The sequence below is a fragment of the Plectropomus leopardus genome, chromosome 1 (genome assembly GCF_008729295.1).
Source record: "Plectropomus leopardus isolate mb chromosome 1, YSFRI_Pleo_2.0, whole genome shotgun sequence".
NCBI lineage: Eukaryota > Metazoa > Chordata > Actinopteri > Perciformes > Serranidae > Plectropomus > Plectropomus leopardus.
This window is the reverse complement of record NC_056463.1, coordinates 1,661,568-1,689,213: the sequence shown is the minus strand read 5'-3', so window position 1 is coordinate 1,689,213 and position 27,646 is coordinate 1,661,568. Positions and strand designations below refer to the sequence as shown.

Sequence of the window (27,646 nt, the reverse complement as noted above, 5' to 3'; positions counted from 1 at the left end):
ATGGTACAACCACCAGCAGCAGCCATGAATCACTGTGTCAAGCTGTGGGACTGCCACGCCCTCACCTGCTACAGTAAGACCTCGCCCCCCGCTATAAAGGCCTGGCACACCCCCATATCTTCCTCAGAGTTCTTTGGAGAAGCAAATGGCGATGGCTAACAAGTGGCTGCTATGGCTGACCCTGTCGGCCATCGGAGCTGCTTGGCACAGCGGTACAAACATTTCACTCCATTAGGCAGCGTGACAAATACAACAAAAAGGGCTTTTAACAGTTCAAGTGTTTACCCATGTGCTGCAGCCTTATTGTGTTTTCATCTAGTTTGATGTTGTTGATTATTTGATTAATATTTCTTACTTCTTTCAACAGAGGCAAAGTCTGCTGTGAACACTTTCTCCATGTCCCAGATTCCTGAAAAAATAACAGGTGAACTCAAGTTTTTTGGTAATAAAATGTCTCCTTATGCAGACGATGTTTGAGAATTCCTTCCTGAAGGTAAAATCATGTTGTTGATCCATCCATGTAGGAGTGAGTCCCATCCACAACGGCCAGGTTTGCAGCACTTGGGGCAACTTCCACTACAAGACCTTCGATGGAGATGTCTTCCAGCTGCGCTCCACCTGCAACTACGTCCTGACCTCCTCGTGCAGGAGCAGCTACAAGGACTTCAACATTCAGATAAGAAATGAGGAGGCTGGAGGCCATCGCACCATCAAAAACATCATCATGAAGCTGGAGGGTACGGTGGTGGAGTTGTCTGAGGGCTCAGTGGTTGTCGATGGAAAACCGTGAGTTGACTCTTTAAACCATAAGACATTTCCAGTCTGCCTGCATAATATCTCATACCTAACTATAAAACACCAACAGGATGTTTCTTATACATATCAGTAATTCATTTTTCACTAGTGAGAATAACAGTTGCAGATATCTACACCTCAATACCCCCCTGTTGAAAAAGGATTGTGAATATTTTAAATGTAATTTTCCATTTCAGATGTCAACTATTGCATTTCAGAAATATCAGACATATTTACAAACCATTTTGGATATGTGGACGTCATGTAATTAAAGTACCAGAAAGCCACTGGTTGACTTTCAAACTGGCATACTCATTTTGAATATGCATGTTTGTCATTGAAGATATAATATATGACATATTTGACTTATGAAAATACCTTTTTTGATATCTAAAATTAAATTCAGACTAGTTATAAAAAAAATGTAGATATCTCAAATATAATTGCGGCTAGTAGGATTAAAATTTTCACTAGTTACAATTGTTTTTTAAAAATATATATCTAAAACGCAATTCTAGATATCTGAGATTACATTCTAACAAATTACAATTCCAAGTTGACATATTAATAATGTCACTGACACATCAGAAAAAATGTTGATGAACATTTCGCACAGTGAAAATTTAGTTGTCGATATCATTAATTAGATTTGCAATCAGATAAAATTCACTAATGGATATGTCGATTTTTATTTATAACACATCAGAAATAAATTATGAATGTTTGTAATTGAGTTTACTAGTTGTGCTTCATTTATGTAGTGACAAAATAGTCTGAAGAATGACTTCCAGATTATTTTGGGTTAAAATTAACCAACAAATCTTTCTGAATTACTATTTTTAGTGTCTGATATGTACCAAGTCAGTCTGTCCAAGTGCTTATTAATGTGTCTTGACCTAGTCGAGCAACTGCACTGAATGAATTAGTTAGGACCAGTTAAATAATAGTTGAGACATTCACCAGCCAAGGCCAATTTTGTATTCATGTGCTACTTGGATGGTCATTTCAACAGAAGATTTGCTGCATTTATTGCTCAGAGTGTTTAAACAATGCATTTATAATGAAGAGCAAAGGAAAAAGACCAGATGAGCCATGAAATAAGATTGGGACCTCATTATTACATAACACCACATGAATGCAGTTCAAGGCCGCAGAGGTTATCGGGACGTCTGCTGTGCCTCAAAGAACGATAGATTATTGGCCAGTGACAGTTCTGTAAATTCTTGTATTGAACTTACTTAGACAACCTACATACAAGTGGGATGCTAAATCAATGCATTAAAATGAATATTTTATCTTGATTGTTGTAAACTCATACATGGTGCCTGGTAATGCATTGAAAAGATGTTTTTGGGGCAGCACTTAGCACTGGCTGTCAAACGTGCGTATACAGTAACACAGTGTCACTGAGAAACTGAAACCACATTTTGCAAAAACGATTAAAACTTGAAAGGTTCAGTAGATTTAAAATTTACCAATTTGAAGGAACCGATACTAGAAGAATTTGTCTGCTCATCACTATACACTTTTGTGCTTAAACTGATGCATTTCCCTTGCTCATTGTTATCAATGTGTTGATTAAACACCCTGAGCAATAAAATTCAACATAGCTTCTTTATGATATCCATGTTCTTTCCACGTTACAAATAAAAGCTCACAAACACCAAAGTCAGAAGAGTGATAATCTGAGGAGCATAAGAATGCAGCTTTTGCATAGATCTTTATTCAAGTCCAATTTCATCGGTCCTATTTCATCGGTCCCCGTTTGTTCATTCAGTGTCTTTGCTGCACTATGTAAAGACATGTTAAGATTAATGAGTACTTGGATGTTCGACAGACTAACCCTAATGGACACAGAAAAAGAGTGATTCAAAAAACATTTGCTCGTTCATTTTTGTCTGTTTCTTCACCTACTGCCACCCTTTGCATTCATACCTTCCTAAATGTGACAGCTTGACATTTTATTCACAACCTCTCTTTGGCTCTAGAATCAAAAATAAAATAATGTGACTGCTTTTTCTTTCTGCAGGGCCATCCTACCATTCAGTCAAGCAGGAATACTCATCGAGAAAACTCCCACCTACATCAAAATCAAAGCCAAGCTGGGACTTGTTGCCGTCTGGAATCAGGAGGATTCTTTTCTGGTAGGATTGTGGCTGCATAGAAAAGCGTGTTACGACCATAATTGTGTAAAATTGAGTCATAACTCGTAGCTCCTGCTCAAGGCGATGGTTTTGCCGTCATAGGTGGAACTGGACATGAAGTACAAGAACCAAACCTGCGGTCTTTGTGGGGACTTTAACGGGGTCCAGCTCTACAACGAGTTCTACAGCCATGGTACACTTTGACCCACTGTAATGAATCAGTCAGTCAGTGTTTGTATGACCACAGAACTGAGCTGTTGTTTTTAAATATATGATCCAAACAGGTGTGAAAATAACCCCCCTGGACTTTGCTAACTTCTGGAAGATGGATGGTCCGACTGAAAGCTGCTCTGACTACCAAGCGGTATCAAAAGAGAGCTGCAACAACATGGTGAGGCTTCAGTTACATGGAAACAGAAATATATAAAAAAATATTTGATGCAATACACAAAAAAACGAAACATGTTTCTCTTCTGTCTTTTTCTTCTCTGCTTCCATTCCTATCTGTCTGCCTGCCTTGTAGAAACCTCTGTGCGAGCAGATCCTTACCGGGCCGGCATTTAACAGCTGTCACGGTGTTCTGGACGTTGCCTCCTTCACTGCTGCCTGTATTTCAGACCTCTGTCACTGTGGCAGTAACGGCATAGAAAACATTGACTCGTTCTGTCTGTGCAACACTGTGTCGGAGTTCTCCAGACAGTGCAGCCATGCTGGTGGCAAACCCGGCAACTGGAGAACCAAGGAGCTCTGCTGTGAGTAAACTCAGCGGACAACTGAATAATACACGGATAGGGGGCCGTCTGCCATTCGGTCGAAATGAAAACTTTCTCAAGCTCAAGAGATTCACTGACTCAAAACACACAGAACAAAATTTCATGCTAGGATTAAAGAAATCCAAAAGGAGGCCAAATAAGAAAACAAAACTGCAACTAATTTATCAACCTTTGACTAAGAGTAACGCGTTGTCCCCAATGATTTTAACTCATACAGATTTTTTTTTTTTGCCATTTTTGGGTTCTCCATTCACTTGCGAGACTTGCAAAAAAAACCCAAAACATTTTTCTCCAAAGATTCAAGGTAACACATGGTGAGTAATTGATATACAACTGGTCATTTTGCAGGTTAGGTATTCTGTTAAGTTTTTAATCAATAGATAAAGGACATAGCATGAATGTTGCCAAAACTGATTAAAAGGATCATAAACCTTGACTTAGCCGTTATTAAATTGATCAACTTCAGGCCTTTCCACACCTGCACTCATGGGGCACAAACTAATGGGCATGTTTGTTGTAGCCTTAAGACTCTATTCTGGGCCACTGGAAAAATACTGTACCTTTTTTTTCATTATTATTTAATTTATTTCACATGTACTTATACAGACGCATCCCTTGTTAACCAAACACTTAGGTCAGAGTGAGTAAGCTTTTTGTTTCTTGCACTTTTACACTGTATATCATCACTTATTTTATTTCACATTTACTTATACAGAGCCATCCCTTATTAACCAAACACTTAGTCATGGTGAGTAAGCGGATTCATAAAACATGATGCCACTCGTAGCGTGAGATAAGCCCCACCTTTTCTCGAGAGTGTAGGAGAGGATGCTTTTGAACTTTGGGCTCGAACCGGACTACAGAGGTGAAGTTTGTGTGAACAAATGTTCAGAATCATAGGGTTACGTAAGTCAAGTGCTAAAAAAAACAAATGGATTGCATTCACAGGGAAGTCGTGTCCTCATCAAATGGAGTACAACGAGTGTGGGAATCCCTGTGCTGATACCTGCTCCAACCCAGAGGCCAGCCACACCTGTGACAACCACTGTGTCGACGGATGCAATTGCCCTGCAGGTACAGCACAGTGACACAAACACGCACACGCACATGCACACACACACACACACACACACACACACACACACACACGTGTTTCAGTGCAGTAATACTTGATCACTTTCAGGCACGGTGCTGGATGATTTGAGTGGAAAGGGTTGTGTCCCACTGAACAAATGCTCCTGCAGCTACAACAGCAAGATCTATGGACCAGGGGAGTCCTACTCCAGTAACTGCAAAAAATGGTATGGTATTAACTATATAAAAGGTAATTTTGCAGGTGGAGTGTTTTCTTATAAAGGTTCCTCAGCAGGCATCATTCTGGTTTGATTCTGACCACCATAGTTACAAACAGTGTGTTTCTTTAAATTGCAGTCAATCTGAGTAACTATTGAGAGGGCTGTACCACAAGGATCTATTTGAGGGCCTTTACTTTTTTCTTTTTTTTATATTAATGATCTTTGTGATGTGGTCTAATTGTTTTGTTCAGTTATATGCAGATGAGACTGTCATATATACCTCTGATTCCAACACAGGTAAAATTCAGAACACTCTGCAACCACAATTTTGTCTTGTTAGAAAATGTTTAGAGAGTTCACCTTTTTGTGATTCTCCATTCACAATGGAGGCATGCAAGAAAAACATTTTTTCCACAAAATTAAGTTAACCTGCTGTGAGTGTTTAATATAAAATAAGTCGTTTTGTGGTTGAAATATTCCTTTGAGAAGTCAATAACCGTGTTGTCGATGTGCGTCCAGTTCGGGGGTAAAGTAGGATTCAGAATATGTTCCGCCTAAGTTGTTTTGATGATCTGGCCATTTAAATTAAAATGTGTGTGCTGACAGTGTGTGTGAGAGCGGCCAGTGGAAGTGTACAGAGGAGAACTGTGTGGGAACCTGCTCTGTGGAGGGAGGAGCTCACATCAATACTTTCGATGGAAAATTCTACACTTTTCATGGGGACTGCTCCTACGTCCTGGCTAAGGTAACTGTTTTTATGAGAAACTGGCCAATACATACACTTTCACTTCTTCTTCTGGTGATCTATACAATATACACTCTGCGATCTGCAGGCATGTGATTTCAGTTGAGCTGTAGTTAAATGGTTTTGTGTTGAAATGTTTAGGACTGCAGTGGATCCCAGTTTGTGGTCCAGGGAGAAATGGTGCAGTGTGGACTGACTGACAGTGAAACCTGCCTTAAAACTGTTACCCTGGGTCTGTCTGGAGGGGCAAATGTGAGTATAACACACACACACACACACACACACACACACACACACACATCCAGACACAGACACACACGTGCAAAATACTGTTTATGATATTATGCTGATATTACTTTTATGCTTAAATATTTTCAGAGGATAATCTTTGAAGATAATAGAATCATTTAGGCCTAATATTACAAAATAATGTGTTTTATGAGAACATATTCTTTCTTAAACCATTCAACATTATTTGCATTACTGAACTGCAATATTTTGGTTTTGCTTGTCTTCAAACTATTTCAGGTCATTATATAATACCATTAAGAACAGAATCAAGCTATTGCAAGCTCAATCAAGCTGATTGCTGATTATGTTTTTCTCACATTGCAGCCCAATTACCAAACCCAATCACCAAAAAAAAAAACTTTCTGCAATCCAGAACATCATTGAAATGAAATGAAAATCACCAAGGCTCTGTGGCTTAAACGCAGCTTGGAAAAGCTGCAATGTGCCACTTTAAACAGTCAAGCTCTGTGCCACAAATGCCAGTGGAGACGCCCCAAGGGGTCGCCAAAAATGACTGTGGATTGTAGAAACGTACAATGTGTACATTTTCTTCTGGCAACTGGGCTGAGTTAAAGTAATCTTGCAGTGTTAGAACTAGTTTGAGTCCAATCACACTGAATATAATGCCCACTTTTATTTTTTGTTCTTAATCAAAATATGCATATATATATATATATTTGCATAACGATGCAATACAAGCAGGATTTGCTGCTTTCTATCACAGAATACACGCTCAGACCTCTACAATAACATCCACTCTCCTTTCATATTAAGGTGGTCACCATCCATCCCAACGGCAAGGTGTTTGTGAACGGCATCTTCGCTCAGTTACCTTTCTCTGCTGGTAAGAAGCTCTGCTGCTCAGTACTCACCTCTGACATAAAGGAAAACACACACGATGTGGTCAGATTCTCAGATACTTTATTATGTGAAATACAGCATAACAATGACCCTCAAGAACAAGTGAGAGTCAGTGTCCTCGTAGATGCACGAGCAATGCGTTCTGGTCAGCAGGCACGTGAGGGGACATTGTGTTAGTGTGTGTATTATGTGTTAAACTCTTCTGACGATTGCTGGCGGATGAAAAGAAGCAGGTGGCGACATCTTGTGTCCACGTGAGGTTGCGCTCTCACAGATCAACAGAAGAGTTAACCCTTTGAAGCCTGAGAAATAGTCTTGATTTCTTTCAAAAACATGGGAAAAAGGCAATGAGCAATGACAGAGGAAATCACCTAAGAATCAGCAAGCAATTTTAAAAATGACAAGGAAATTATCTAAAAAAATAGCAAAAAACCCCCATACAAACAAAGAAACAAACAATGTAAAAGAAAAGAAAAGGAAAAAAAACAAATACTTTCCCTAACCATTTTTCCTAGCTTTTATAAAAACAATGTTTTAAATCTACAAATTTCTTTCAGTTTGTGAAACATTTCTTATCAAGTTTCTCATTGCCTTTTTTTGCCATGTGTTTGAAAGAAATCATATTACCTTGCTCAGCGTGCAAATGGTTAAATACTTGTTAAAGGCATCTAAAAGCAGCACAACAAAAGTGATATCGCTCCAGGTTTCAAAGGGTTAACAACAGTGACAATGAGTGTCAAATGTAAAAGAACTGCAAGGATGCAAAAACCAAAATTACACAAAACTATCAATAAAAATTAAAGAATTTAAACAGCATGAGAATATGTTACAGGAGCTGATACTAGCAAATATCAAACAGCTGTTTCAAACGTCTTTACTTCAGATCCAGCATAATTACATTTCTCTGTCCTAGATAGGATGACAGCTTGCAGTAGATGAAAGATTTTAGAATCAAATAGTATTTTACTGTGTTTCCTCCATCCCACTCTTTTAACAGTCTCCCATCCTAAATCTCTTTCAATCTCTCTCAGCTGGGATCTCCGCCTTCAGAGCGTCCTCGTTCTACCTGCTGGTGCAGACGTCTGTTGGTATTCTGTTGGAGGTGCAGCTGGTTCCTGTCATGCAGCTCTACGTCACAGTGACCAATGAATACCAGACCAAGACCTGTGGTATGTACACCAAAATGATCTGTATCGGTGCTCTCAGACTGAAAGGATATCACAGATCTAAAATTGTGTTCACATTGGTTTTTGCAAATAGTGATTTTGTGAATAAAAGAGGGAAAATGTTTTTTTTGTTTATTTTTGTGAACAAACACACTTGTTAAAGCTGTGGTAGGCAGACCCTGGAAAAGGCACAAAAACCCCCCAAAACAACTTCTGAAGGAGGTCCTAGCCTCCAATATCCCAAAATCCTAGAAATGTCCTGAAATCCTAGAAACATCCTAAAATCCGAGAATTGTCCTAAAATCCTAGAAACATGTATGGGTGGTAATGGCAACACTCACCATGATGGCGTCTGCCTGCAGGTCTGTGTGGAAACTTCAACCTTAACCAAGCCGACGACTTCCTGAAGCTCAGCGGTGTTCCTGACGCCACAGCAGCTGGTTTTGTCAACAGCTGGAAGACTCATGCCGGCTGCCCCGATGTGAAGAGCAACTTTGAGAACCCCTGCAGCCTCAGTCTGGATAATGGTACGTCTGATTCATTCAGTTTCTCTGTTTTCACTGTTAGTTCTTCACGATGACTGATGTTGGTGCTCGTTTGTCAACGACAGAGAAATACGCCAAACACTGGTGCTCCATGCTGAGCGACCCTCAGGGCGTGTTCGCCTCCTGTCACTCAGAGATCAACCCCGACCCCTACAAAGAGGTCAGTCTCAGAGGTTTTATGTATTTCTGTGGATTATACCTGATATGACTTCATACTGCACTGTGTCTTTTTATTGTGTCTCCGGGCAGAACTGCATGTACGACAGCTGTAACTGTGAGAAAAGTGAGGACTGCATGTGTGCTGCCGTCTCCTCATACGTCCACGCCTGTGCAGCTGCAGGAATCCAGATGAGCGGCTGGAGGAAGACCATCTGTGGTGAGTAGATGTTGAACAGAGGAGTGTTTTGCACATCACTTGAAAGACTTGACAGCATTTATTTGTCCAAATTGTAGAAATGCATCTCCCATTCCAATTTATCTCACTTTCAAAGTAGGAGTGTCTTGTGCAGAGATGTTGCACTCCATCAGAGGGCAGCAACAGACTTCAGATGACTGGTCACATTTTAAGATCCATTATTCTTGTGCCACTAATGATTTGATGATTAGTTTTGTAATGTTGATGCAAAAATATATTTTGCATAGTTGATTGTTGGCAACGGGAGTGGACTTATACATTGAATACAGCTCCATATAAGGAATGTTTGGATATAAAATATTTGATTTGTCCTGATCAGGTAAATATGCCAGCTCCTGCCCCAGCAGCATGGTCTACTCCGACAACATCACGTCCAGCGGTCAAACCTGCCGCTGCATCAGCTCCGATCACCTCAGCTGTCACTTCTCCTTCCCGTCCATCGACGGCTGCATCTGTGCAAAAGAAACTTATCTGGACGACTCTGGGAAGTGTGTCCCCGCTAAGGCTTGTCCCTGTTATGACAAAGGCTCCATGGTGCCTTCTGGACAGGTTGTCAACAAGGATGGGATCATGTGGTACGAAAATGACTTTTTATTGTGTTATTGCATGGGATGTATGTGGAATTTGTTAGGTTAAAATGACTGTTAACAGTTTATGTGTCTCTAAACTCATGATAATAAATACTGACTTGTTGTGATGCCTATCTATGTTCAAGAGAGTGACAGCAGTTGACACAGTTTTGTTTACCACTGGATTAGAGAGCTTCACAAGAACAACTATTTAATGACTATTAGTTCTTTGGCTTGTTTGTATGTATCACAAATGTTTAAACATTAAAATATGTATGATATTAATGTGTTTTTTTTTCCACTAGCACCTGCAAGGAGGGCAAGCTCAACTGCATTGGAGAGGTTATTACACAGCCATGTAAGTTACATTAAACAGAACCATGTGACAACCATGTGACAGCTCCCCCAAAGTGAACTTTTTTTTTTTTTTTTTAACCTGTCCTGTTCGGCAGCTTAGGCATGCAGTATGAGAGGTCTGGATGCCTTGAGGTGCCATAACAGATTTGCTCTGCAAAGGAGGAGTCTGAGTGAACTTTTTTTAATCAGGATTGTTTGTTCAAGTGTTTGTTTTCATGATAAGATTACTTTTAATGACTAATTCAATTCAACAAAACAAGATTTTCCACCATGATTGATAGCTGTGACAGCTTATGTGTGCGCTCATGTTAAATGGGGCGGCTCGTGATTGGTTGAGTGGGTGTTTTGGCAGGAACAACCCCACTGAGGTTAATGCAACCACACAGACTTCGACTCCGAATGACATCACCTGCACAAGATGTCAGCGGCTGTATCCATTTTAGCTTCACTTCAGCATAGTGGGCGTGAGCAGGGATGCTTTGTCCACCTTTACATAGAGTCCATGGTGTCAACACAGCAAACGTGCAAACGCAGCAATTCAGCGAGGTAGCCGTCACGTGCCGCTCATACAGGCAGTGTGGCCAAGTGTTAGTCTCCAAAAGCTATTTCGTTTTGTTCTGTCAGAAGGAATTTTGTTGCTGCCCCAAAAACAATACATTACTTAGTTTCCATGTCTGCACGTCTGCCGCTTCTCCAAACTGGTGGCAAGCCGACTGAAATCTACTCGATGTTTTACACTGACTTTGGATAAGAGCCTCACACAGCCCCACATCAAAATATACAATTATCCCTTTAAGGTATGAAATGCACTGTCTTAAATGTTGCATCAAATCAGGACAACAGCTGTGATGTCAAATTAGTAACAAAAATTATTTTTAGACCTACACTGAGGTAATTTCGGATTTCTTTTCTCAGCATCCTGCACTCCTCCCATGGTGTTCTTCAACTGCTCTGCTCACGGCCCGGCTGCAACAGGAACTGAGTGTGAGAAGAGCTGCGACACATTAGACATGACCTGTGTGAGTCACCTCTCCCTCAACATAAAGGAACATTTACCTGCAAATACTGATCATTAGCTTATATCAAGTATATGAATAATCTGAGCCCTGAGGTAAAGTTAAAGATATCACAAGCGATATCACTTTTCTTGTGCTATTTTTAGACACCTTTCATAGTATTTAAGAATAAATTGGTGCGATTTTTATCAAAAACACAGAGAAAAAGGCATTACGCAACTTGATATGAACAGTCCAAAAAGTTGCACAAAATTAGTAGATTTAGATGTATTTACTTTTTATTAAGTTTTTATGTTTTTTTTAAGCTAGGGCAAAACTGAATTTATTACTAATTATCATAATAACATATTTAGAAAATAATGATACAGAACTAGATTAAAGCACCTTTTCCAAATAATTTACTTTTTTGTTGTCAAACCAATTTTCAGGTAATTTTCTTATACTTTTACTAATCTAATTACTAACTATTACTATTATTGACTAACTAATGAGTCATTTGGCCTTTTGTTCCATATTACCTTTTTCCCATGTTATTATTTTTTTTAATAATCTAACCATTTTTCTCAGGTTTCAAGGGATTAAAACCCCAACTTGTTTCGACCCTATGGTCTTCATAAGGGTTCAAGATTTTCTTTGCTGATATCCACATATAACTGTGGATTTGGGTCTCTTCTCCAGGTGTCCACAGAGTGCATCTCTGGCTGTGTGTGTCCACCTGAGATGGTGTCTGATGGTAAAGGTGGCTGCATCAAGCCAGACACCTGTGCCTGCGTCCACAATGGCATCTCCTTCCAGCCTGGAGAGACTACCAAGGTGGACTGCAACACCTGGTGGGTGAAGCATAATTGCTGTGAAATGCTGTATGGTTAAAAAAAAATAGCATTCTTTTAGTTACACCTCCATCTGTGACTGACGTGTACAAGAGAACACGTTACTATGAGCCTGATGCCATCTCATCTGTATCCACTTACAGCACTTGTAAAGACAGGAAGTGGCAGTGCACCACCAACCAGTGTGACAGAACCTGCTCTGTTTATGGTGCTGGACACTACATGACTTTTGATCAGAAGCGCTTCATCTTTGATGGCACCTGTGAATACATCCTCGCTCAGGTATGAATGTACACAGAAACAGAGTGATGGAGCTGATTTGCATTTTCAGACAAGTATTATGAGCAATGAGTGTGCATGACATCAATAAGGACAGATTCAACAGGATTTGTGTTGCCCAAGAATGTGAAGATATCAAAAAAAGCAAAACTAGCATTAACTTGCCCTAAGAGTGGTTTTATGTATGCTGCACGAAATCTGAGGGACTGTTCTGCCCTCAAAATTATTGTTAACTTTGACTTTACTTATATCAGAATCGGATGTGTACATAACAGTATCATCTGCATATAACTGAACACAATGTAGAAAGATAAAGGCCCTAAAATAGACCCTTGTGGTACACCCATCACAATAGTTACATACTAATTCAATGCAATGAAAAGAAACACACTGACAACAACTATGACAGTCAGAGTGAAACCACATAATTCCTGTTGGAAAACATTGATAGCATAGTGCTTGTAAGATAATCCTTTACCTGCAAAATGACCAACTGTATATTTATTACTTAACAAGTGTTACCATGAATTTATGAGTAAAACTCTATTTTTCTTGCAGAGAATTTAAAAAAGGTTAACATTTCTTATGAATTGTTTAAAATAAAACAAGAACCACATTAAACAATAGCAAAACTATATAAACCATCTGTTTACAAACTCTGACACAACTCCAGCCATATAACCTAAGTCTCTTTGTTTCAGTTGTATGCCCCATACCTCCCAGAGCTCATACGCAAGAATGAAGAATGAATATCAGAAATACATGATTATTATTGTTGTTATGATTGCGATTATTATGATGATTATATATGAACATTTATTTCCTGCTTATCCAATGTTTCTGACAAATGAGAAAGTTGAGAAACAGCAAGTCAAGAGCATAGACTGCATAAACACACTGGACGCACAAACACTTGGTTTGTAGAATCCTGTTCTAAAGCCTTAGTTTAGCATTTTCTCTATCACCAAATTTACATAAAAATGTCTCCCCCCCATACAGTTGTAATGAATGTGAAAATTACCTATAGAGACCACAACCATTTTTTTTTTGTTTCACACTGTTTATTTCTGCTGAAAAATTGGGCATTTTAACTTGGGGGTCTGTGAGGATTGACTCGCTCCTGGAGCCAGCCTCAAGTGGACATTAGAGGAACTGCATTTTATGGCACTTCTGCATTGGGCTCATTTTACTGCCCCAGAGATTACCACTTCATTAAGAGTGAAGCTAAAACTGATGATTTTCTTGTGTGTTGTGTATCTTCCACAGGACTACTGTGGCAGTGCTGAGAGTAATGGGACCTTCAGAGTGATCACTGAGAACGTCCCATGTGGAACCACAGGAACAACCTGCTCCAAAACCATCAAGATCTTTCTGGGGGTAAAAAAATGGCACATGGCTCCAGTGTCATTGTCCAAGTTTTCTGAAAAGACGACATGTATGACAATGGCAATATAAATATAGATAAAATTGACCAAATATCCATTTCTGTCGTTTTTTTTTTAGAGTGCAGAGCTGATTCTAACAGACGGAAGCTACCAGGTGATTTCAAAAGGAGAAGAAGAAACAGCTCCCTTCCGTTACAGCACTATGGGAATCTTCCTGGTGGTCGAAGCCAACAATGGACTCATTCTCATGTGGGACAGGAAGACCAGCTTGTTCATCAAGCTCAGCCCGAAATATAAGGTGACCCTGCAACATGTGACATGGAAAGAAACAAATTTATTCGGACAGCAAAAGCCAAAGTTTAAGTTCGCTTGAATGATTTAAGGAGCTCTACTTTTTCAGGGCCGTGTGTGTGGGCTGTGCGGCAACTATGATGACAATGCAAATAACGACTTCAGCACAAGGTGCCATGCTGTGGTGGTCAACCCGCTGGTGTTTGGAAACAGCTGGAAGGATTTACCGAGTTGCCCCGACGCTAAGAGCATCAGCAACCCCTGCACCACCAACCCATACAGACAGGCATGGTCCCAGAAGCAGTGTAGCCTCATACAGAGCAGTGTCTTCTCCGCCTGCCACTCCATTGTAAGTTGTTGTTTAAGTGGAAGACGTGTTAAACTATTCACGGACTTTCCTTTGGCTCTTTCATCCCCTGTTTAACTCATTAGTGTATTATCCTACTGACCTCTAGGTGGATCCTACTCCATACTATGATGCATGTGTGTTTGACTCCTGTGCTTGTGACACGGGCGGAGACTGCGAGTGTTTCTGCACTGCTGTGGCTGCTTATGCTGAGGCCTGTAATCAAGCTAGCATCTGTGTACGATGGAGAACTCCAAAGATCTGTCGTAAGTAACCAAGATGTGACATTTTGCTCCGGGCTAATTTTTATTTACATTTTCATTTCTTGTTTTACCAAAGGAGAGACTAGTCTGTCAGGGTTGCATAAGGTAGTAAGCAAAAGTACCCATTTTTTTTAGATGTTACTGCACTGACAGGCATTAAATAGAAATAGCTATGAATTAGCCTAGCACCATCTGACATAAGAGATAAATTTCTGTGTTTTAAGTCTAATTCCTGGGGCATTCTGTTGACTCAGTGAGTTTTAGTGCAAAATTTCAAAGTGCTATTTGTTTAGAGGTGGTGACATTTTAATATTTTCTAATGTAAATACCTTACCTTTTATTTTATCTTTCCGTTGGCTTTGCTGATTCACAGCTGGCTAGCAGCATTAACATGCGAAAATTTAAGGTGCTTTCCTAAATCCAATCCACACTAACATTAGAGCACTGTTGTCCAAAGTACCACAGCCAACCCCCACTTGACCAGTTTAAGATGGTTAAGCTGGTTAACCAGCTTGTTTGACCAGCTTAAGGTATGCTTGCATAATTTTTTATTTTTGATGGTTTAGCTGGATACTTGTGATGGTCCCTCTAGCTGCTTTATCAGTTGATTTTCCTGTAAAACTGAAACCAAATCAGCGTCCTTGAGAATGTCTATGGACAAGTAACAGTGTCACGAGAGGGAAGAATGAAAAGCAAAGGGCATTGCAAGAGATAATCACTGAATGAGTGACTGCTTGCCACCATCCTACTTGGCCAGTGTGCAGTACCGAGCTGCCAAGTCTAGCTAACCAATGGAGGGTGGGCAGGGGGCACTTTGTTTCTGCATGGGTTTTTGCACCCAAATCTGGATGGTGTGCATTGCAGTAAACTAAAGCTTTGCACCGTTACCACTCAAAAATATTTTAGCTAATTTCGAATAAAAATTAAACTGAAATAGCTATCATGGAATATTACAATACTCTGGTTTTATGTCAAGGTAACTTGTACAAGGTTAAAAATAAGGCTAGAAATATAAGCATATGTCTAAAATCATCAGTATGCTCTCTGAATAGTCCAGTCTGTGATGTGCCGATGCTAAACGCTGTACGTTTTGTTATCCTTCCAGCTCTCTTCTGTGATTACTACAACCCCCCTGGTGAATGTGAATGGCACTACAAGCCATGTGGATCACCCTGCATGAAAACATGCAGGAACCCATCTGGCAGCTGCTCCTCACAGATGCCTCCTCTAGAAGGTGCAGAGCAAGGCTTTAATAATTTGACCTAACCTCCAGTCATATTAAAATCAAGACTGAAAGTTGAACACATTGTCTTTTATGTTTAAATTTTTATAGTCATATTCAAAAATTTGCTTAACGCTATACATTCAACCACAGTGCCAGGAGAAAAAAAACACAAAAAAACTTTCAACAAGTGGTATCCATGGTTCAGCAATAATGTCAAGTATTAAAGAATCCATTTCTAGCACTGTATGAACAGCTGTTTGTTTTTCATTTAGGTTGCTATCCAAAATGTCCACCTTCAAAGTCATACTTTGATGAGGACACAATGACATGCGTTGTGAAAGAACAATGTGGCTGCTACGACAAAGAGGGAAGACACTATAAAAATGATGATAACGTGCCAACCACTGAAAATTGTCGGTCATGGTAGGTCTTGCAAATATCTCATATGACAATCAAAGTTATATACCGCAACTTTTTGTAATTGACAATATATTCCATGTTTTCTTTCTTAAAGCACTTGCAGTTCAATGACCATCCAATGCCACTATGATGCCGAAGGTATGCAAAGATTTGGAGAGATTGTGGGTTGTAAAATTACATACTCGTGCTAGGTTAATACGTTAACTGTACATCTTCCTTTCATTATAGCCTGTACTTGCACGTATCATGGAAACAAATATCCCACTGGCAGTACCATCTATAACACAACAGATGGACATGGTAACTGCATCATAGCAGTGTGTGGGAAAAATGGTACCATTGACAAGAACTCATATCCATGCCCAGTAACCACACCATCAACTACCAGCCCTCCAACCACCTTTGTTTTTACATCGACCACACCAGGTATGCACAAGGTGTTAATTTTGGAAACTGAAGACATATTCAGCTGTATAATATGAGATTTACCAACACCTATGTCATGTGCGTCCACAGAACCAACCACAGTCCCAGTCACATGTAATCCTTGTGAATGGTCGCAATGGTATGATACCAGCTTCCCAACACTGGGAAGTAAAGGAGGAGACAGTGAAACATATGAAAAGATCAGAAACGCAGGGTACAACATATGTGAACAGCCAGTTCAGATTGAATGCAGAGCTGAGAAATACCCGAATGTCACCATCAACAGCATAGGACAAGTAGTGCAATGTAGACGGGAAGAGGGGCTGAGATGCAAAAATGAAGACCAATCAGGACCACTGGCCCTGTGCTTGAACTATCAAATCAGAGTTATGTGTTGTGACTATGATAAATGCAAAAAGCCTATAACTTCTACGATACCTCCAAGTTCAACCACAGAACCCCCGAAGACCCCTACAACAACCAAACATGTTACTGAACCACTCTGCCAGGAAACACTGTGCGACTGGTCAAAATGGATAAGCTCTGACAAACCTGAGTATGGTGCTAAAGGTGGTGACAATGAAACCATCAAACACATCATCCAGAAAGGATATCAAATCTGTGAGAATCCTGTGGAAGTAAAGTGTCAAGCTGTGCATTATCCGGGACTTAACATTCATGAATTGGGACAGAAAGTAACATGTAATGCCCAAATAGGTTTGCTCTGTAAAAACAGCGAACAGTATCCTCCCATTTGTTCAAATTACGAAATAAAGGTAAAGTGCTGTAAGAAGGTGCAGTGCAGCACAACACCAATACCTAATACTTCAACAACCATACCAACTACAACACCCACTACTACAACCACCACACCCTCTACCACAACTGAAACAACTACAATTCCACCAACCTCAACTACCACAACTACCACACCAACTACCACAACTGAAACAACTACAACTCCTCCAACAACAACTACTACGACCACCACACCAACTACTACAACTGAAACAACTACAACACCTCCAACCACAACTAATACGACCACCACACCAAGTACCACAACTGAAACAACTACAACTCCTCCAACCACAACTAATACGACCACCACACCAAGTACCACAACTGAAACAACTACAACTCCTCCAACCACAACTAATACGACCACCACACCAAGTACCACAACTGAAACAACTACAACTCCTCCAACCACAACTACTACGACCACCACACCAACTACCACAACTGAAACAACTACAACTCCTCCAACCACAACTAATACGACCAACACACCAAGTACCACAACCAAACAACTACAACTCCTCCAACCACAACTACTAACCACCACACCAACAACCACAACTGAAACAACCAACTCCTCCAACCACAACTACCCCACCACACCAACTACTACAACAACTGAAACCACAACTACAACCACCACACCAACTCCTCCAAACCACAACTACTACAACCACCACACCAACTACCACAACTGAAACAACTACAACTCCTCCAACCCACAACTACTACGACCATCACACCTTCCACCACAACCGAAACAACCACAACTTTGCCATCCACAAACTGCACTTTGCCCTGGGGGACATGATATGAAATGTGAGTGGACACAATGGATCAATCTTGGCAAGCCCACATCAGGCCCTGATGGTGGAGATGATGATGAATCCATCAAGAATATAATCTCTGCTGGTCATCACGTGTGCTCTGCTCCTGAAGAAATACAGTGTAGAGCTGTTCTTTATCCAGGTCTCCCCTTATCAGATGTGGGACAAAAATGTGACCTGCAAAAAAGACGTTGGTCTCACATGCATCAACAAAAAACCAAGGGCTTCAAAAAAGAGTGTTTTGATTATGAAGTTAAATTTAGATGCTGTAGTTGTCCAACACCAGCTCCTTACACTACAGTTCCAACTACAACACCTTCAACTACCACAACCACCACCCCTACCACAACTACTACAACTGACAACACCACCCACACTCCTACCAACACACAAGTACTACGACCACCACACAACTCCTCCAACCACAACTACTACGACCAACTACCCACACAACTACCCACCAAACTACCACTAACACCAACACTTCAACTACGACACCAACTACCACAACACTACAACAACTCCGCCAACCACAACTGAAACTACAACTACAACTACAACTCAGCCCCCAGCAACTCCATCTTGCCCTGGGGGACATGATATGAAATGTGAGTGGACACAATGGATCAATCTTGGCAAGCCCACATTAGGCCCTGATGGTGGAGATGATGAATCCATCAAGAATATAATCTCTGCTGGTCATCACGTGTGCTCTGCTCCTGAAGAAATACAGTGTAGAGCTGTTCTTTATCCAGGTCTCCCCTTATCAGATGTGGGACAAAAAGTGACCTGCAAAAAAGACGTTGGTCTCACATGCATGAACAAACAACAAGGGCTCAATCAAGAGTGTTTTGATTATGAAGTAAATTGAGATGCTGTAGTTGTCCAACACCAGCTCCTTACACTACAGTTCCAACTACAACACCTTCAACTACCACAACCACCACCCCCCCTACCACAACTGAAACAACAACACCAACCACAACTACCACAACTACACACCACTACACAACTGAAACGACTACAACACCTCCAACCACAACTACTACACCACCACCCAACTACCACAACGACTTCACTACTACAACACCAACTACCACAACTACCACCAACTACACAACGACTACTACTACCACAACACTACAACGACACCAACTACCACACCACGACACCAACTACCACAACGACTACAACAACTCCGCCAACACCACAACTGAAACTACAACTACAACTACAACTCAGCCCCCAGCAACTCCATCTTGCCCTGGGGGACATGATATGAAATGTGAGTGGACACAATGGATCAATCTTGGCAAGCCCACATCAGGCCCTGATGGTGGAGATGATGATGAATCCATCAAGAATATAATCTCTCTGCTGGTGGTCATCACGTGTGCTCTGCTCCTGAAGAAATACAGTGTAGAGCTGTTCTTTATCCAGGTCTCCCCTTATCAGATTGGGACAAGATGTGACCTGCAAAAAAGACGTTGGTCTCAAATGCATCAACAAAAACCAAGGGCTTCAAAAACAGTGTTTTGATTATGAAGTTAAATTTAGATGCTGTAGTTGTCCAACACCAGCCCTTACACTACAGTTCCAACTACAACACCTTCAACTACCACAACCACCACCCCTACTACCACAACTGAAACAACCACTCCGCCAACCACCACAGTACTACGACCACCACACCAACTACCACAACTACTTCAACTACGACACCAACTACCACAACTACTTCAACTACGACAACTACTTCAACTACAACACCAACTACCACAACAACTACAACAACTCCGCCAACCACAACTGAAACTACAACTACAACTACAACTACAACTCAGCCCCCAGCAACTCCATCTTGCCCTGGGGGACATGATATGAAATGTGAGTGGACACAATGGATCAATCTTGGCAAGCCCACATTAGGTCCCTGATGGTGGAGATGATGAATCCATCAAGAATATAATCTCTGCTGGTCATCACGTGTGCTCTGCTCCTGAAGAAATACAGTGTAGAGCTGTTCTTTATCCAGGTCTCCCCTTATCAGATGTGGGACAAAAAGTGACCCAAAAAAAGACGTTGGTCTCACATGCATGAACAAACAACAAGGGCTCAATCAAGAGTGTTTTGATTATGAAGTTAAATTGAGATGCTGTAGTTGTCCAACACCAGCTCCCTTACACTACAGTTACAACTACAACACCTTCAACTACCACAACCACCACCCCGACTACCACAACTGAAACAACAACAACCACCAACCACAACTACTACAACTACAACACCAACTACCACAACTGAAACGACTACAACTCCTCCACCACAACTACTACGACCACCACACCAACTACCACAACGACTTCAACTACAACACCAACTACCACAACTACGACAAACTACAACAACGACTACAACACCAACTACCAAACTACTACAACGACACCAACTACCACAACTACGACACCACTACCACAACGACTCCCCTACAACAACTCCGCCAACCACAACTGAAACTACAACTACAATACAACAACTACCCCCCCCCAGCAACTCCATCTTGCCCTGGGGGACATGATATGAAATGTGAGTGGACACAACAATCTTGTCAAGCCCACATCACCCTAATGGTGGAATTATGAATCCATCAAGAATATAATCTCTGCTGGTCATCACGTGTGCTCTGCTCCTGAAGAAATACAGTGTAGAGCTGTTCTTTATCCAGGTCTCCCCTTATCAGATTTGGGACAAGATGTGACCTGCAAAAAAGACGTTGGTCTCAAATGCATCAACAAAAACCAAGGGCTTCAAAAACAGTGTTTTGATTATGAAGTTAAAATTTAGATGCTGTAGTTGTCCAACACCAGCTCCTTACACTACAGTTCAACAACACAACACTTCATTCTACCACAACCACCACCCCGACTACCACAACTGAAACAACTACAACACCAACCCAACCACAACCAACTACAAACCAACACAAACAACCACTAAAATACTAACCACAACTGAAACAACTACAACTCCTCCAACCACAACTACACGACTCACACCTTCCACCACAACCGAAACAACCACAAACTTTGCCATCCACAACTGCACTTTGCCCTGGGGGACATGATATGAAATGTGAGTGGACACAATGGATCAATCTTGGCAAGCCCACATTAGGCCCTAATGGTGGAGATGATGAAAATCCATCAAGAATATAATCTCTGCTGGTCATCACGTGTGCTCTGCTCCTGAAGAACATACAGTGTAGAGCTGTTCTTTATCCAGGTCTCCCCTTATCAGATGTGGGACAAAAAGTGACCTGCAAAAAAGACGTTGGTCTCACATGCATGAACAAACAACAAGGGCTCAATCAAGAGTGTTTTGATTATGAAGTTAATTGAGATGCTGTAGTTGTCCAACACCAGCTCCTTACACTACAGTTCCAACTACAACACCTTCAACTACCACAACCACCACCCCTACTACCACAACTGAAACAACAACTCCGCCAACCACAACTACTACAACTACAACACCAACTACCACAACTGAAACGACTACAACTCCTCCAACCACAACTACTACGACCACCACACCAACTACCACAACGACTACTACTACGACACCAACTACCACAACCACTACAACAACTCCGCCAACCACAACTGAAACTACAACTACAACTACAACTCAGGCCCCAGCAACTCCATCTTGCCCTGGGGGACATGATATGAAATGTGAGTGGACACAATGGATCAATCTTGGCAAGCCCACATCAGGCCCTAATGGTGGAGATGATGAATCCATCAAGAATATAATCTCTGCTGGTCATCACGTGTGCTCTGCTCCTGAAGAAATACAGTGTAGAGCTGTTCTTTATCCAGGTCTCCCCTTATCAGATGTGGGACAAAAAGTGACCTGCAAAAAAGACGTTGGTCTCACATGCATGAACAAACAACAAGGGCTCAATCAAGAGTGTTTTGATTATGAAGTTAAATTGAGATGCTGTAGTTGTCCAACACCAGCTCCTTACACTACAGTTCCAACTACAACACCTTCAACTACCACAACCACCACCCCCCCGACTACCACAACTGAAACAACAACTCCGCCAACCACAACTACTACAACTACAACACCAACTACCACAACTGAAACGACTACAACTCCTCCAACCACAACTACTACGACCACCACACCAACTACCACAACGACTACTACTACGACACCAACTACCACAAACGACAACAAACTCCGCCAACCACAAACTGAAACTACAACTACAACTACAACTCAGGCCCCAGCAACTCCATCTTGCCCTGGGGGACATGATATGAAATGTGAGTGGACACAATGGATCAATCTTGGCAAGCCCACATCAGGCCCTGATGGTGGAGATGATGAATCCATCAAGAATATAATCTCTGCTGGTCATCACGTGTGCTCTGCTCCTGAAGAAATACAGTGTAGAGCTGTTTCTTTATCCAGGTCTCCCCTTATCAGATGTGGGACAAAAAGTGACCTGCAAAAAAGACGTTGGTCTCACATGCATGAACAAACAACAAGGGCTCAATCAAGAGTGTTTTGATTATGAAGTTAAATTGAGATGCTGTAGTTGTCCAACACCAGCTCCTTACACTACAGTTACAACTACAACACCTTCAACTACCACAACCACCACCCCCCTACCACAACTGAAACAACAACTCCGCCAACCACAACTACTACAACACAACACCAACCACCACAACTGAAACGACTACAACTCCTCCAACCACAACTACTACGACCACCACACCAACTACCACAACGACTACTACTACGACACCAACTACAACTACCACAACAACTCCGCCAACCACAACTGAAACTACAACTACAACTACAACTCAGCCCCAGCAACTCCATCTTGCCCTGGGGGACATGATATGAAATGTGAGTGGACACAATGGATCAATCTTGGCAAGCCCACATCAGGCCCTGATGGTGGAGATGATGAATCCATCAAGAATATAATCTCTGCTGGTCATCACGTGTGCTCTGCTCCTGAAGAAATACAGTGTAGAGCTGTTTCTTTATCCAGGTCTCCCCTTATCAGATGTGGGACAAAAAGTGACCTGCAAAAAAGACGTTGGTCTCACATGCATGAACAAACAACAAGGGCTCAATCAAGAGTGTTTTGATTATGAAGTTAAATTTAGATGCTGTAGTTGTCCAACACCAGCTCCTTACACTACGGTTACAACTACAACACCTTCAACTACCACAACCACCACCACTCCGACTACCACAACTGAAACAACAACTCCACCAACCACACTACTACAACTACAACACCAACTACCCCTTCAACGACTACCATCAACTACCACAACTACTACAACACACCAACTACCACAACGACTACAACAAACTCCCGCCAACCCACAACTGAAAAACTACAACTACAACTCAGCCCCCAGCAACTCCATCTTGCCCTGGGGGACATGATATGAAATGTGAGTGGACACAATGGATCAATCTTGGCAAGCCCACATCAGGCCCTGATGGTGGAGATGATGAATCCATCAAGACTATAATCTACATCACGTGTGCTCTGCTCCTGAAGAAATACAGTGTAGAGCCTTTATCCAGGTCTCCCCTTATCAGATGTGGGACAAAAAGTGACCTGCAAAAAAGACGTTGGTCCACATGCATGAACCAACAAACAAGGGCTCAATCAAGAGTGTTTTTTGATTATGAAGTTAAATTGAGATGCTGTAGTTGTCCAACACCAGCTCCTTACACTACAGCTCCAACTACAACACCTTCAACTACCACAACCACCACCCCTACTACCACAACTGAAACAACAACTCCGCCAACCAAACTACTACAACACCAACTACCACAACTGAAACGACTACAACTCCTCCAACCCAACTACTACGACCACCACACCAACTACCACAACGACTACTACTACGACTGCCACCCAACTACAACTACCACAACAACTCCGCCAACCACAACTGAAACTACAACTACAACTACAACTCAGCCCCCAGCAACTCCATCTTGCCCTGGGGGACATGATATGAAATGTGAGTGGACACAATGGATCAATCTTGGCAAGCCCACATCAGGCCCTGATGGTGGAGATGATGAATCCATCAAGAATATAATCTCTGCTGGTCATCACGTGTGCTCTGCTCCTGAAGAAATACAGTGTAGAGCTGTTCTTTATCCAGGTCTCCCCTTATCAGATGTGGGACAAAAAGTGACCTGCAAAAAAGACGTTGGTCTCACATGCATGAACAAACAACAAGGGCTCAATCAAGAGTGTTTTGATTATGAAGTTAAATTTAGATGCTGTAGTTGTCCAACACCAGCTCCTTACACTACAGTTCCAACTACAACACCTTCAACTACCACAACCACCACCCCTACTACCACAACTGAAACAACCACTCCGCCAACCACAACTACTACGACCACCACACCAACTACGACCACTGAAACAACAACTACCACTCAGCCACCTACAACTACTTCTACAATCATGACAACTTTTACCACAACTGAGGAACCAGTTGTGACAGGAGGAACCTCTCAACCATTAACTGGAGGACAGTGCCATTGCATTCATAATGGTACAATCTTCCAGCCTGGTAAGTTCCAGATGAATTAAGACCAAGATTAACCTGAATACCCCCTTTTTTTTGTTGGCTTTATTGCTTTGGTAGTAATCAACAGAGAATCTTCAAAAGCTTGGGCTCGGGGGTGGGGGGCATGGGTGGATTGGTTGCAATGACCATTACTTTTTTACCATTTGAAATGGGTAAAGTCTTATTTCATAGTGCTCTCTCTTTCTCTTTCTGTTCATTCTGTTAATTGTCTTTGCCCCTCTGTGCTACATTTCTCACGTTATTGAGCTGTAATGCAGAATTCAATTCGGTGCAAAACATTTGTGCTGGTTTACTTTGTCATAATAAATCATGCTCAACTTCAATATCTTACTTCTTACTTCTTATCTTACTAATTTTTCCACACTGTTGGTCATTTACAAGCTCAGTTGCTGAAGCTTTTGTGTCCTTGTAGAGAGACTGCTCAGCTGCTACTCTTCTGTTAGTGATTGATGTGGTAAAAATAACAATTGGAAGTGCCCTAGTCTGATATACATTATGCACTGCATACATCTATGTGATATATGACAGAATACTTTTTAACAACAATCTTACCGTGCCTTTTTTTCAGGCTCTTTCGTCTACAATGTGACAGACGACGACGGCCACTGTTACAGCGGGTATTGCAATGAGCAATGTATTGTTGTTCCCAAACACCACCCGTGTCCTCAAAGGAAATACTGTATTGATGTCGTTCCTCCACGAGAGGTACCTCTTTTTTGCCATTCTGTAAATTTTTAACTTTGTTTTTTTTTTATTCGCAATTGTTAAGTCGCACCACTCAATCCTGAAAGGCTATCATCAAAACTTACTATGGATTTTGCATAACTAATTGGTAATTTATGAAAATAACCACATTTTCTTGTTTTTCTTCAATTCCAATCCATGATTGCCCTCATAGGATGGTGAAAGTTGGCAGGAGAAAAATTGTATAACAGCAAAATGTGTTGATGGTACCGTGATCCGTGGCCCGAACCAGTGTCCAACTCCAAAGCCTGTAGTGTGTGCAAATAACTTCCCCGCAATGAAAGTGCTGGACGCGGATGGATGCTGCTTCCACTATGAATGCCAATGTAAGAGTGAACCACTTCCTTTGTTGCAGAATCCTGAGGTTGAAGATGTTAAAGCATTTTCTCCACAGGAATGTTTTTTTAATTTTATTTTAACATGGAATATTATGATTATATCATAAGACTTGAAATGCAATTTTAAAACGGCAATATGTGTCTCTTTAGGTATCTGCTACGGCTGGGGAGACCCCCATTATGTCACCTTTGATGGGACCTACTATAACTTTAAACGCAACTGTTCCTACTGGCTGATGAAAGAGATTTCGCCCAGATACAACTTCAGCGTTTTGATCACTGACTACTACTGCGGTGCAGCTGATAGCCTATCCTGTCCTCAGTCCATCACTGTCTTCTACCAAAACTACATGATCTTTATCACGCAGAAGGATATTGATGGCAATTTCATTAATGAGGTAATTAAAAGGCACTATTCACTGTCTCCGATTTTAATTTAAACTCTGGTTTCCAACCTGGTGGACCCGACCAGAGGTGGAGAAATTGTTAGGTCATCTTGATATAATGAAATTTAAGAAAAACTTAAAATAATATACACAGCAGGACAAACCTCAGCTCTTTTTATACAAATTAATGAAATTTAATGAAATACTTTTTAAGTTTGGAATGTCATTCAAGATATAAACTTAATCCTTTAAAATCAGGTTGTTGTCTGCACGATTCTGTTAAAATAGATTTAAAATCAGAACCATAATTGCAAGAGCATTCATTCTTTTTTCCCCCAGCAAGGTAAGACATTTGTCTTCCTGTTATCATGTCATGACTTTCTATACCTTACCTTACGTGCTGTGCAAATGTAGTATTTTACAAAGTTTACACTGGAATTTCACCGTAATGGCTGCAGGAGATCGTTGTTTGCACAATCCTGTATATCCATAAAAAAACAACATACAACATAATACAACATAATAGCAGGAACATTCATTATTTTTGTTGCAGACAAAACGCACCAGAAGAATAAATAATGAATCCATTACAACACCTTTACACTCTGTTCATAAAAATGAGCATATCTCAAAAACTAAATAATGTAGATACGTCTAATAACTTATGGAGTGTTAAGAAATATTTTATTCATGTTTCATGTTTTGTTTATTTATTTTCTATTGTTAAATCTGATGACTGTGTTTTTTAACGACACAGTTTTAATACTTTTAGCAATTATTCCTGACATTTAAATCCTTTTTGTTCTAGATATCTGTGAATGACAAGCGTGTAAACCCTGCATACCAGACTGCTGACTTCCGTATAACCACCACGGGCATTGATACATTGCTAGTAATCCCTAAAATCAAAGCCAAGATCACCTTCTCAGGGCTCATATTCAGTATCTACCTGCCCTATAGCCAATTTGCCGGCAACACCTGGGGACAATGTGGTGAGTCCTGCAGCAGAAGTTGGAATTTAGACATCAGTTAATATATAACATGCCTATCTTTAAAAGTTTATTATTGTGTGTACCTAATATTTACATAGATAGAACCTACTTATTTGATATATTCTGCAATCAGTATAATTCATTCTTGAAAAAAAACCCAGCTCACATTAAAATGTCTTTTGCATAACTCTACAGAATGATTGAGCAGGAAAACAACACTGGACTGACTCGAGTTGCGACATTGTCTCACTAATGATGACTGTCTTTCTAGGCACATGTGACAACAATCGGACGGATGACTGCATGTTGCCCACTGGCAAAATTGATCCTTCGTGTCCTGGTATGGCACAAGGGTGGCACGATGGTGAGTGTGGCCACCCTAAACCCACACCAGCACCATCACCGACGCCTACTCCCTGCGATGCAACCATCTGTCAGGTCATCAAGAGCAGGTAG

At 41.1% G+C, this 27,646-nt stretch overlaps 1 protein-coding gene across 1 annotated transcript; it reads left to right on the top strand.

Moving 5' to 3' along the window:
* On the top strand, positions 1–27,646 carry LOC121943646 (mucin-2-like). Its single transcript, XM_042487225.1, is given in 41 exon segments — positions 1–73; positions 525–786; positions 2,825–2,939; positions 3,042–3,132; positions 3,224–3,330; positions 3,463–3,691; positions 4,661–4,786; positions 4,896–5,013; positions 5,614–5,752; positions 5,894–6,004; positions 6,818–6,887; positions 7,936–8,073; positions 8,433–8,597; positions 8,681–8,775; positions 8,865–8,991; positions 9,350–9,605; positions 9,905–9,957; positions 10,872–10,975; positions 11,651–11,802; positions 11,946–12,084; positions 13,348–13,458; positions 13,585–13,764; positions 13,867–14,106; positions 14,213–14,369; positions 15,472–15,600; positions 15,864–16,014; positions 16,378–16,437; positions 16,589–17,788; positions 17,892–17,957; positions 18,359–18,458; positions 18,791–18,849; positions 18,947–19,555; positions 19,741–19,923; positions 20,249–20,324; positions 20,326–20,384; positions 21,504–21,799; positions 23,855–24,145; positions 25,299–25,364; positions 25,963–26,210; positions 27,007–27,190; positions 27,462–27,646. Coding segments are annotated over 41 exon segments (7,320 nt in total).